General features: G+C 38.0%; 1 protein-coding gene across 1 annotated transcript; it reads right to left on the reverse strand.

Annotated features, from left to right (window-relative positions):
* Positions 1-1,964: 1,964 nt before the first annotated feature.
* LOC125589730 (protein DETOXIFICATION 29-like) lies at positions 1,965-3,621 on the reverse strand. Its single transcript, XM_048762068.1, has 3 exons — positions 3,337-3,621; positions 3,143-3,229; positions 1,965-3,044 (listed from the first exon to the last, which is right to left on the reverse strand). The coding sequence occupies exons 1-3, from the start codon at positions 3,451-3,453 to the stop codon at positions 2,973-2,975; spliced, it is 276 nt and encodes a 91-aa protein (XP_048618025.1). The 5' UTR covers positions 3,454-3,621; the 3' UTR covers positions 1,965-2,972.
* Between the last annotated feature and the right edge of the window lie 8,933 nt (positions 3,622-12,554).

Below are 12,554 nucleotides of genomic sequence, written 5' to 3' on the forward strand. Positions count from 1 at the left end.
AAGTTTTTGATTAGCGTAGAAACCTCAGATTTTTTCGAGCATCAGATGTATCCAAACTGCTTTCGAGTAGTCGTCAACTATAGTTAGAAAATAGACAGCTCCACAGGATGAGGGAGTTCTATAGGGACCCCAAACATCACAATGCACTAGAGAAAAAGTTGTAGAAGCTTTATTATAACTCTCATGAAAAACCTCACGCGTTTGTTTTGCGCGAAAACATATGTCACACGCATGTGTGTGTTCGAAATCTAACTGAAAACTGTCTAATGATAAAGAAGATAACACTTTATTAGTAGGATGCCCAAGTCTCCGATGCCACAATGCTGAAGAAGAAGAAGATGTTTTCTGTCCAGTTTTGTTGGCTCTTGCGACTGTCACACCCAAAAAGTAATACAGACCATCTCGTTCCTCACCGGCTCCAATCAGGGTCCTCGTAAAACGGTCCTGCAAGAAACATAGAGTGTCAGTGAATACTGCGATACAACCGGTCTGTTTAAGGAGTTTAGAGACAGAGATCAGGGTGCAAGTAAAATCAGGGATGTAAAGAACGTCTGTCAAGAAGTAGTTGGGGCCAAGATGTATTGTTCCCGATTTGGTAGCTCGAGATGCCCGTCCGTTTGGGAACGTTACTGCAGACGGTAGTATATCACGGACATCTCCTAGTATCGAGATATCACCAGTCATGTGGTGAGACGCCCCTGTGTCAATAATAACGTCATGTAGATTAGTATTACCAGTCATACGATCTGTTGAAACTTGCGACTGTTGGTTTTGTAGAAGGTTGATGAGCGCAGTAATTTGATCCGATGGTAACAGTGTTCCTGGATTAGTAGTTGACGTGATACGAGAAGCATTGGATCGCCCACGACCACGTCCTCCAGAATTGTTGTTGCGACCACCACGACCCCGTTGAGAATTTGTAGAAGATTGTCATGTCCGTTGTTGTTGTTCGTTGAACCAGTCAGGATAACCATGTAGAAGGAAACATTCGGAAGCTTCATGTCCCTTGCGATTGCAGTGAGTACAGAACCAGTTAGGATCACGGCTTCAGAATGTGTTAGCAGCAGCAGTATTAGGAGTAGAGGAGGTTTGTATGGGAGACTCTGTTTTGACTGAGAATCCAATGAGGTCTTGCTTGAGTTCTGACGAACGCATGGTGAGAAGATGTTGTTCAGATCTTATGACTCGAGAGTAGACGATGTTAAGATGCGGTAGTGGTTCTTTGTCAATGATCTGAGATCGAATTGTCGAGAACCGTGGTTCGTCGAGACCAAATAAGAACTTGTGTACCTTTGCATCTTCACGTTCTTTTTGATAGCTGAGGAAGCATCACACGTACAAGATTGAGTAGGTTGGAAGCTGTGCAGCTCTTCCCAAAGTTTGGACAAGCGACCGTAGTAGTCTAGAACTGTTTGTCCATTCTACTTACAATTAGTAATTTCATCTTGTATTAGATGCTTTCGAACACCGTTTTTAATTGAGAACCTTCGTTTGAGTGAATCCCATAGTTGATGCGCGTCTGAAGCATGACTTATAGTAGATCTAACTTGTGGTTCAATCGAAGTCCTTATCCAGCCAACGATCATTGAGTTTGAAGCAGTCCAACGAGATAGATCTGGATTTGTTGATGGCTTTTGGATTGTTCCATCTAAAAAACCTATCTTCTGTTTTGCATGTAGTGAATTCCAGATTTCTGTAGCCCATTCCGAGTATTTGTCTCCTTTGAGAATCACAGGAGTAATTAATGCCCCTGGATTATCAGAAGGATGTAGTTTGTAAGGTGTCTCAGACTTTGGGGGAGTAGTAGGAGAAGAATTGGTAGTTGTAATGGCAGGAGAAGCAATAGAGGAGGTAGGGCTAGTATAGTAGACATGATCGAATATTGTCAATCACGTGAGTAAAAAAAATTGATGCGGAAGTGTTGTTGGTATAGGATTGTTATTGCTCTGATACCATGAATAGAAAGCGTCATTGTATTCATTGACAAAGTCATGTATATATACAAGAGATTATGCTAACCCTAATAGGAGAAGGACTAAGTAGATAACAACAATAAGTACTAGAACTTATCTGTAATATATAGGAGATGTATGTTTGTCGTACAGCGTGTTTATGGTATGTAGGTGTCTGATACAAGGCGATATGCCATTATTGGATATCTTTGTTATTCTCTTATTTTAAGATTTTTCCCAAAAACCTTTGCTAAACAATAACTTTTTTTTTTTTTTGAAATTTAATCAATTACTCCTGCAAAATTAATGTTACTCTACAACTTGTCATTCAACGCAGGTATATGTAGATCATGTATGGTTTTCGGAATCCGCTAAACCGTTGAATGAATATTATGTCTTATGTCTAGTGGCGGAGTCAAAATTAGGTAATTAAATTTCATCATTTAGTTTTTAGTGTGTTTGATTTTTTTGGGGTCAAAAATAATATTTTCATGGGGTCAGCACATTATTTATCTTTAAGAATACATATACTTTTCAAAATGAGGTGGGTCAGCTGACCCCCTACTCCCTTCTTACATCCGCCCCTGCTTATGTCTATTGTCTTTTCAAAACATATCTATATACAAAGGCCAACTTGTTCGTTGACTTTACTTATGACGCCTAGTTTATATAATATGCATGTACTTATTGAATCTTGCTATAACATTTAGCTTCAGAAAACTACGATTTCCAATTTAAAGCCTTGTTACGATTTCACCCTTCGGTTTTAGTTTTAGAAATATGATATAAAATGAATATACCATTCCCAAAAGCAACAACAACCCATACTTGTAAAAATAACTTTTTGCATTCCTTTACTTAGTTCTAGTGCTTCACGACCGTGTGTGACATACCGGACATCTCTATCAAATTTTTGAAAACGGTGAATGCATAATTAACTGTTTGTAAGTGCTCTTGACCCAAACACAGACAGTGAAACTGAGTTTCTTTGATATGAATACTAGCTTACGTACAGTCTTTTTAGTTTAAGAGTTGCTCTATTTCCGATACTTCTCCTTCCCACTCTCTTATCCTGTGATCAGCCATCGCAACCTAGATAACAAAACATATCGGTTTCATTCAGCTCGAACACCAAAGGGTTTTATTTTGAAACAAAATTATAGATTATTTTCAATGCTGTTGAGTTTTACCTCTTTGTCCCAATTTGTCCTGCAGATCATCCACGTCAAGACTATTGTCTGAACCACAGTTCCCGTCAACATCCCACACCAGATTCCCTAATACATCAAAGATTTTGCAACATCGGTCTTTTAAGATCTGAACGTTTACGTTGTCAAAGGTTAAATAAATTAAATGCTGATAAGCTTTGGGTATCATGTTTTACCTTTACACCAAAGTCGAGCTTGTATCCTAACAATAAACCAAATGGGATCCCAAACAAGTAATAGCATGCAATGTTAACATACGCCACCACTGCTTGCCATCCAGCTCCCACAGCCATTGGCGGAGGCAGAAAATATTTCTGTTGGGGGCAAAAAAAAAGGTATGGAAGCAAAAAATAATTATGAGTGGGGATATCATATAGATTGAGCTTTAAGTTACACTATTTTTTTTAATCTTGTTGGGTTCATTGCCCCCATGTTGTTGCATGTGGCTCCGCCACTGCCACAGGCCACAGCCACCCCTGATTTTTCCATTTTATCGTCATATTGCCATAGAAATTATTGAATACGTTTCTCACATAACCAACCCAATGTAAATTGTTAGATGTATGCTTCCTTATATCTAATGATTACATTACCGAGCATATTTAAATTCACACAACACGGATGGAAATTAAAAGAAACTGACTAAAATTAACTGAAATAATAATAAAAATAAGCAATTAAAAAAATAACAGAACAAAAGACAATGTTAGTTTGTTTAGTAGACTCAAATGTTTAGCTAAACAAATTAGTTGTAGTTCGGACATACTATTCATAAACAAAAACCGCAACCCCAAAACAAGAACCGCACCCAAGAAAACTAATGTCCACCTAAATCCATAAGTCAAGCTAGAAAAGAAACCTTAACTTATTAAGCTAAAAGAGAAACCATATATGATATAATTAAGACTAAGAAACCAGAAACTGAATCAAACCGAAATGAACGAGTTTTGATTTTGAGATAGTTAGACGGATTACCTGATAAGACAGGTTGCACATTGCTGATCACAATGGAGAGTGCAAGTATTGGTGTGAGTTCTTTAACAAGAATGATGACATCTTCATCGCCCACAAATAATGATGGATATCGATTTCTAAAGATGAGTAGCACGGTCGATACAACGACTCCAATCAGCGTTGATGTTATCACTGCTACTACTAGTGAGAACTTGGCGGTTCTTGGATGGTTTGCTCCTAATTCGTTTGACACTCTCACACTGCACCAGTTTCAAATGTTTATATTCTTGAAAGTTATAGGCCAGAGAAGTTCAATGAAATTTTTGGTGTAGCAGGCGTAATGGGGCCACAGAGATCACCATGGACTAGCTCGAGAGGGTGTTTGGCTCTGTACGAAGTTGACTGTGGGAAAGATCGTCTTGTTTGCTTGCCCAGCAAGCATGCAACGCAGGTTTCTTTCTCGACTGTGATTTTAAGCATGTCGTCGACTAACTCCTTATTGATCATCAGCTTCATTGTTTCTGTATTGACATGGCCCAAGCGAGCATGCCACTTCGACGATTCTGAAGAAGCTGTCAACTGCAAGTATTGAATGGTGTCGGCCTGTAGAACAACTTTATAGAGTCTATTTCTCGACCTCGTGCTCTCGATCATTAGTTGTCCTGAACGATCGAATAGCTTCAGTGTCTCTTTTTTCATATTGACCTCACATCCTGCTTCAGTGGCTTGTCCTAAGCTCACGATATTGCTTCTCAAACCAGGGATGTAGTACATATTGTTCAGTAACTTCTTCTCACCTCCCTTTAGTCTGAAAAGTATGGATCCTCTTCCCTTAATGTCAATTCGTGAATCATCTCCGAACCGAACCTTCCCTGTGACTCCTTCATCAAGATCCTTGAAGAAAGAACAATTCCCACTCATATGATTACTTGCCCCATTATCTAGATACCACAAGTTGATCATATCTTGTTCTGTCTCGAACAAACTCGGTTTGACCTTCTGTTCGTTAAGGTAAACAACTTCATGTACCATCAAGTTATCAGCTTCCTCTGTATCTTCGTCTTTCTTTTCAATGGTTTCTTGAAGCTTTAATAATCTGTCGGGACAATCGACTGCAAAGTGTCCAAGCTTGTCGCATCTAAAACACGTGATGTGAGTTGTTCCTCTCTCTTGCCCTTGTTTGTATGCATCTCTCTGTTGATAAAAGCCACCAAATCTTCCTCTACCTCGTCCTCTCCAGCCTGATCGGCCTCTTCCTCCTCGACCTCTTCCATCGCCGTGCAAATATTCCTGTTGAGAGTCGGAGTTTGTATACATTAATTTCGCGGGATCATCAGGATGCTCTTCTTCCTCTTCACATATCCTCTCCTCATAAGATTTTAGCCTACCAATAATGTCTTCGAAGCTTGTTGTATTTAAATCCAATACTTGTTCAAGAGATGCGACGATATGGATGTATTTTTTTCTTGGCAAACTCTTCAAAAATTTCTTGACGAGTTTAGGTTCTTCTATAATTTCTCCAAGGGAAGCGGATTTGGACGAAATCTCGGATAACTTGCCGACGAAGGTATCAATTGTATATGCTTCCTTCATCTTAAGTCTATCGAATTCAGCCATCAACGTCTGTAATCGTGCTTTTCGAACTCTCTCAGCTCCAACGTGCCGCGCCTTGATTGCTTCCCATACTGCTTTGGCCGTGTCGAGATCACCTACCTGAGGCGTTAGGGCCTCGTGTATGGACTGGGAGAGTAAAGCAGTAGCCATATTGTTCTTCTCCTCGTGTTTGCTTCCGGGGTCTATGGTTTCCCATACCTTGTTGACCTTGAGGGCTATCTTCATACGCATCGCCCACACAGTGTAATTTGAAGAGCTTAACATGGGGAATTTGATCGAGGACGGACCCACCCCCTTCGCGGGAGTATTTGTTTCTTCTTTGACATCAGCCATCGTTCTCTGCCGTCAACTTTCAATTTGTTTGCTCTGATACCAAATATAGAATTCAAGAATGAGATTTATAAATAACGCTCTTTATTAATGTCTTAGAAAAATTACTCAAAAACTAAGAATTGTTGTGAAAGTAATGGAAAAGTCTATCTTTATTCATAACATAGAGATTTCTTATATAGGAGATTACACCGTCATAAATAAATGGAAAGATTACAAATCATAATCTCTTGGTTATGAGCCATCCACAATCTGGTTCATAACACTCCCCCTTGGATGCCATAACCATTTAGAGCTTGTAATGTGCTTTAATGTTGCCTCATTAAAACCTTACCAGGAAAACTCAATTGGGACAAAACCTTGGTGAAGAAAAAAGAGTACAACACACATTACTCCCCTTGATTTTGACATTACTGAAGGTCCATTGGACCTCTCCAATTTTCTGTAATCCATGGGTGATGAAGATCTTGGGCAGAATATGCTTCGTCCTCGAACATGATAGTTGGTTCTTCTTTACCATCGGCCATGCCACAATCTGATCGAACATATTGAGTCATCGACCTCAAATACACACACACGAAATCTTGGATGATGTTGCTGTGATATGCGTGTACCACCATGTGTAAAACATAACCTGTCTGAAAACAAATCAATAAAACCAAATAACCCCTCTTTGGGCTGGCTAGTATAAAATAAACCAAAATCAAAGGCTTCTTCATCGTCCTTCTTATGGACCAATCAGATCAGTGTCTAAAACAAGACTTCTGCATCGTACATCTGAGGACTAAATGAACTTCTTTATCGTCCATCTTTGGACTGAATAGATCAGTGTCCAAAACAAGTGATCTCACGCCCATGTACTAGATAATGGGTGAGACTGGTCCATATAAATCTCTTGAGTACCCTTTTCTGTATATACTATTTGATGCACAAGGATTTCATTGCTAATGTACTCAAGCTGTAATCCCAAACAAAACTTTGTTTTCCAAGATCTTTCATCTCAAACTATTTCTTGAGATATTCAACTGTTTGGAAAGTTGTATCCAGGGGTTCCTAGGATATTCAGATCATATACTTTGATGATTATCAATATTGTTCTCGAGAACTTGATGTACTTTCAGCTCAATGCCCTCTAGTACTTTCATTATCCAGTGGACCATATAAATATGCAGTCACTACATCAACTTGCTGCAAGTCTAATTTTCTCTCTTATATAGCCAGACTTATGAGAAATCTAAAAGTAGTTGCATCCACCACATGGGAGTATGTCTCCTCATAATCTATTTCTGGTCTTTGTGAGAATCCTTGTGCAACATCAGCTTTATATCTCACGGTTTCTATTCCTCACAAGATCCATTTATATCCACTGGTTTTAACATCATATGGCGTCTTAATCATATGGCCAAATACGTCTTTCTTCCTTAAACTATTTAACCTCATGTTTCCATTCAATCCAATCTGTTCTACGAGTGCACACTCTTATATTGACGTGGATTCATGATCCTCGCTTATATTCATAAATTCAAGTGCTACCTTGTATGAAAATAAATCATCTTATGTCAACATTCCTTATTGGTTCCATTATGTTCCAGACATGGTATAATCGATTGAGATTCATTATTATCAGGACCTTTAATACTTTGCAGCTTGGCGTCCCAAGCTACATTGTTTCGTACCTGTACCTTAGAGCCGGCCGGCCTTATCTCCATGTCTGGGATGGTTTCCTTAGTACCTCGGATTTGGATTTTGATTATCATTCTCTGCACCTTTCTTTTGTTTCCGAGGATTCTTATCTTTTGGAACCTATTTGGTCTACCACGTTTCATACGTTGTCTAGACTCTGTAGCAACTTGACTGTGTCTCTTCTTGGACATCAAATTTGTTGGTGCTTTACAAGCTTGTTTATATATGACTTAGTCATTCTTTTCGGGTCAGCAAATGTGTCTGGCATTTGATTAGCTAGCTTTGTAAATGTATAATCTTTGGATGTCTATTTCACATTCTTTAGTCAGATGATCTTGCCAAGACATTGATGGTTGATTCCATTCTATTTTTTTTACCATTCTTTTACCAGCTTTATTATTTTTTTCTCCTTCTGGTCTTAAAATAATCCGTGTACCTGGCCTCAAATATAATCACCCATAGTTGGCTCAAAGTACTTTATTATTGTTGGAGAATCATATCCAACATATATCCCCATCCTCCTTTTGAGGTCCCATCTTAGTTCTCTGTGGTGGAGCAATTAGTACATAGACATCACATCCAAATGTCTTATGATGGGGTATGTCTGGCTCTTGACCCGTTAATAATTGTGATAGGGGATATCTATACTCACTAAATGGCTTGATACGTATTAACTTAGGTGAATGTAAATTTCATGTGGCCCAAGCTGTGAATGAGAGTTTTGACCATATAAGTTATGGTCTATCAATCAGCTATTTGCGTTTTAAAAGATTTCGGCCAACCCGTTCTTGGTATGGACATGTATCACAGAATTGTCCACACTTACCCCCATGGACATACCATAATCATTTAAACGCTTGGGACATGTATTCACCAGTATTATCTAGACATATAGTCTTTATTTATGAAAAAGGGGCTCGTAGCCGTTTTACTGGTGATGGCCTAATGAGTTTCCCTTGTGTACATGCTACACACGTGAGATTCTTTGGGATAACTCTTCTTATCTTTTAATGTGTGCCTTTTGAATATCAATTTTTGCATCATGTTTGGACCAGGATGGCCAATCCAGTCGTGCAATAAAGTGTATATTTTCGCAGAATTTTAGCCTCTATCATACTGATTTATGCATAGTCTAGGTCAGTAGAGAATGCAGGTATAGTATTTAGGACTTATTATGGCCTTGGGCGATTTATACATATATCTGAAGGAACTCTTTGTTTCCTTCGCCCATTGTTTCAATATGAAAACCATTCATTCTTATATCTTTAAAACTCAATAGGCTGCTCTTGCTCTTAGAGCTGGGTGAATATAAGGCATCACTGATTTCTAGATGCATACCCTTAGGCAATAGTATATTAGCCTAGCCATAGTCTTCTTTCAGACTGGCGATACCTGCTTTAGTACTTATATTGGCGTTTTCCAGTGTACTCATATAGAAAAATCATTCATTCATTTAATCTAAGCAGACAATGTAATAGAAATAAATTCAAGGAGATAAAAATCAGAGAAAACATACAAGCAAAGCAATCACACAAGTTTGATGTCGAAATCAGATTATCAACTTGATTCTTTTAGGCAATAATAAGTCTCATATTCCATAAGATCATCTTGATCATGTTCGAAATTATTTTCACCATCTTTATAGACTAAGTGGGTTTCAGGATTCTTCCCTTTCAGACTCTCTTTGATATAGGTCACAAAAATGTTTGGGAGTCCTTCATATCTTAGCCCAATGGTTCCCCATTCCACATTTATGGCACACTGATTTGGTCGAGCTTTGTGGTTTAAAGGATATACCACGGCCACTGCCTTGACCATGGCTCAAATTGGGTTGATACCCACGGTCTCTGTCATAGTGATTCCCACGGCCAAATGTGTTATAGTGGCCATGGCCACGTCCTTTCCACCCTCCACGGCCATGGCCGTGTGGTCTATCATTCTGGACGTAGTTACCCTTTTTTTCTGCGGCCTTATTGGTATCAGGTAATGGGGTTAATCCAGGAGGTCTCAATTCACTATTTCTCATCAGTAATCTATTATTTTGCCCATCTAGCAATAGATTCATCCACGGACTTATAGTCCTGGATTCTGTGATTCCTCCAATCAAATAGGGTCTTTGGTAATAACACCGTTCTTTGGAGATCATATCTCGATTTTTTTTAACTCTGTCCAAAGGTCTAGAGGATTCTCTATAGTCAGATACTGATCTTTGAGACTTTTAATAAGATGATGACTAATAATTAATATTGCCCTGTATCAATCTTTCTCATTGGCATTATTGCATTCTATGATACATTCACCAAGTCTTCTTGACTCTAGGATAATCTTTGTATCCAATGCCCACCGTAAATAATTATCTCCAGAGAGATTTAGGGCAGCAAATCCAGGTTGATTTTCGACATCTCAAATCATATATCACTCAATATTTAGGTATAATTTTCATGTGGCCTTACTCTTAAAAACAATCAATTCGGATTTCAATCTTGTGAGGACAATGAGACTATCAATCTTAAAGGCATTTAATCAATCAGTCAATTTCTAGCAAGTCTCAGCAATACTATTTCTATGTGCTCATAATATTATGGTTTATCAAGACTGACAAAAATGGATTCAATTAATCATGCAATTAGGGTTTAACAATCAATGGATTTTCGCAAGACTAGTAAAAAGATTTATTAATCACTCAATCAGTTTCAAGGTTGATTTTAGCAATACTAGAATATAGATTTCAAGCATGAATTTCAATGAATCAGTTTCAAGGCAGATTTTAGCAATACTAGAATATAGATTTCAAGCATGAATTTCAATGAATCAGTTTCAAGGCTGATTGGTATTTAGCATAAACCATGTGTAAATAATTTATCTAGTATCTGAATTTATCAAACCTCAAAAACATATAATCTGATCAATCAATTTAATCGAACTTAGCATACAATCTTAAACCTCAAGACATTAGATTTTATCATGAATCTATCAACCTAGCATAAGGATTCTCAATTCTCAAAGACATCCAAATGAGATCAATATAACCTATCATACGGATTATTTAGGGTTTCTATTTAAAACAGATCAGATTACAAAACTATCAATCCTAGCAGATGATATTAAACCTCAAGAATCATGCAATCAGATCATTCGGATTTTAAACAAGTAAACCTCAATCAATCAATCAACCTATCGGATTATATAAGCAAAGCAAGTTAGGAACCTATCGGATTCAATCAATGTTTTAACAGGCTGGTCGGTTTAAAAATTTTTAAATCAGATGAACAATTAACCAAGCAGGATGAGAAAATAAATATATCAATTTAACGGTCAAACAGTTCTAGCAACATAGCATCAGATTCAATCAGATTTAAAACCTCAATAATCAAAACCGAAAACAGTTTTGATTTCAAAATATTTGATTAGGATTTTAATGTGATTTGATAATTATAATATAGTTAATTATGATACTTATATTATTTAGGGTTTATAGATATAGGGTTAGGGTTTATCAGATTTTAACTTGTAAAAACCGATTTGGGGTTTTAATCATGTAGGAACATGATTTAGGGTTTCAGGTATCGTTTAGAGCTTCGATTTACTCAATTAGGATTTTTGATCTATTACCCTATGGTTTTTAGGGTTTTAAGGTTTCATTCTTTATCAATCAATCCATGTTCGATTATGGGTTCTTAGGTTTTGAATCACCTTTTAACCTTAGATGATTGTTGAATCGGACCACCAAAAGAGTTGAGCCGCGAGCTGGACATGAACGGGACGCAAGCTGGAATGGATCGAGTCGCTTCTATCGGGCCGCAGACGTCCTTTGTTGCTTGATCGGGAACGCCTTGATCATCGGACGCGAGCTGTCTGATGCTGTCGCGAACGAGGAAGAGGTCGCGTGCTGGAGCTGCTCTCGGGTCGCGAACGTCTGAGCTAGGATCAGGAACTCCTTGGGCTGAAGCTGATCGGGGACGCGAGCTGGAACAGATGCAGGAACAAGAGACGCGATCGGGGTTTAGGGTTCGTCGGATCGCCGGCTAGGATTAGGGTTTTCAGGTTTTTAGATTTGGGTATTAGCTTAGGGATTTAGAGTTTCGTACTGATAACGTGTTGTGAAAGTAATAGAAAAATCTATCTTTAATCATAACATAGAGGTTTCTTATATAGGAGATTACACCGTCGTAGATAAATGGAAAGATTACAAATCATAATCTCTTGGTTATGAGTCATCCACAATCTGGTTCATAACAAGACTCTCAATCACACAACTCGTGACTAATGCCTTTACTCGACTTAGGATCCGATTGGTAATGACTGTAGATTTAAAAATTTTGCTGTAGAAAAAAATCTGTTAACTTTTTGCTGTGGCTTTAAATTTTATTGTTGTAGAATTTTATGGAAAGCACTAAAAAATTGCTTTGGATATTTGGCTCTGCAGAGCACTTGTACAACTGTAGGTTATTTCAAAAGCTGTGGTTTCAAAAAAGAATTTAAAGCTTGATTGCTCTGAATTTGGTGCTGTAGAAATAAATATGGCTGTGGACAGCACCTACAGCAACTACCAATCACCCCCTTAGCCTTATATAGAGACTTTATATTTCATGTTCCTAATTGTAACACACAAATAATATGATCCTTATCTCTTAAGATCATAAACCAACTAGGAATAGGTAGGTTGACTCTCAAGCTTTCTCCGAGCTTATCTCAGCATTATTTAAGAATTGCGATGGTCAGGTTATATGTTAATTTAATAGACCTGGCCGCTAAACAAATTGGTAGGAAAAAATATTCAAAAGAAAAACAGTTTGTTTTGGTGTCTAGTACT

Source organism: Brassica napus, chromosome C7, assembly GCF_020379485.1.
Source record: "Brassica napus cultivar Da-Ae chromosome C7, Da-Ae, whole genome shotgun sequence".
Classification (NCBI taxonomy): domain Eukaryota; kingdom Viridiplantae; phylum Streptophyta; class Magnoliopsida; order Brassicales; family Brassicaceae; genus Brassica; species Brassica napus.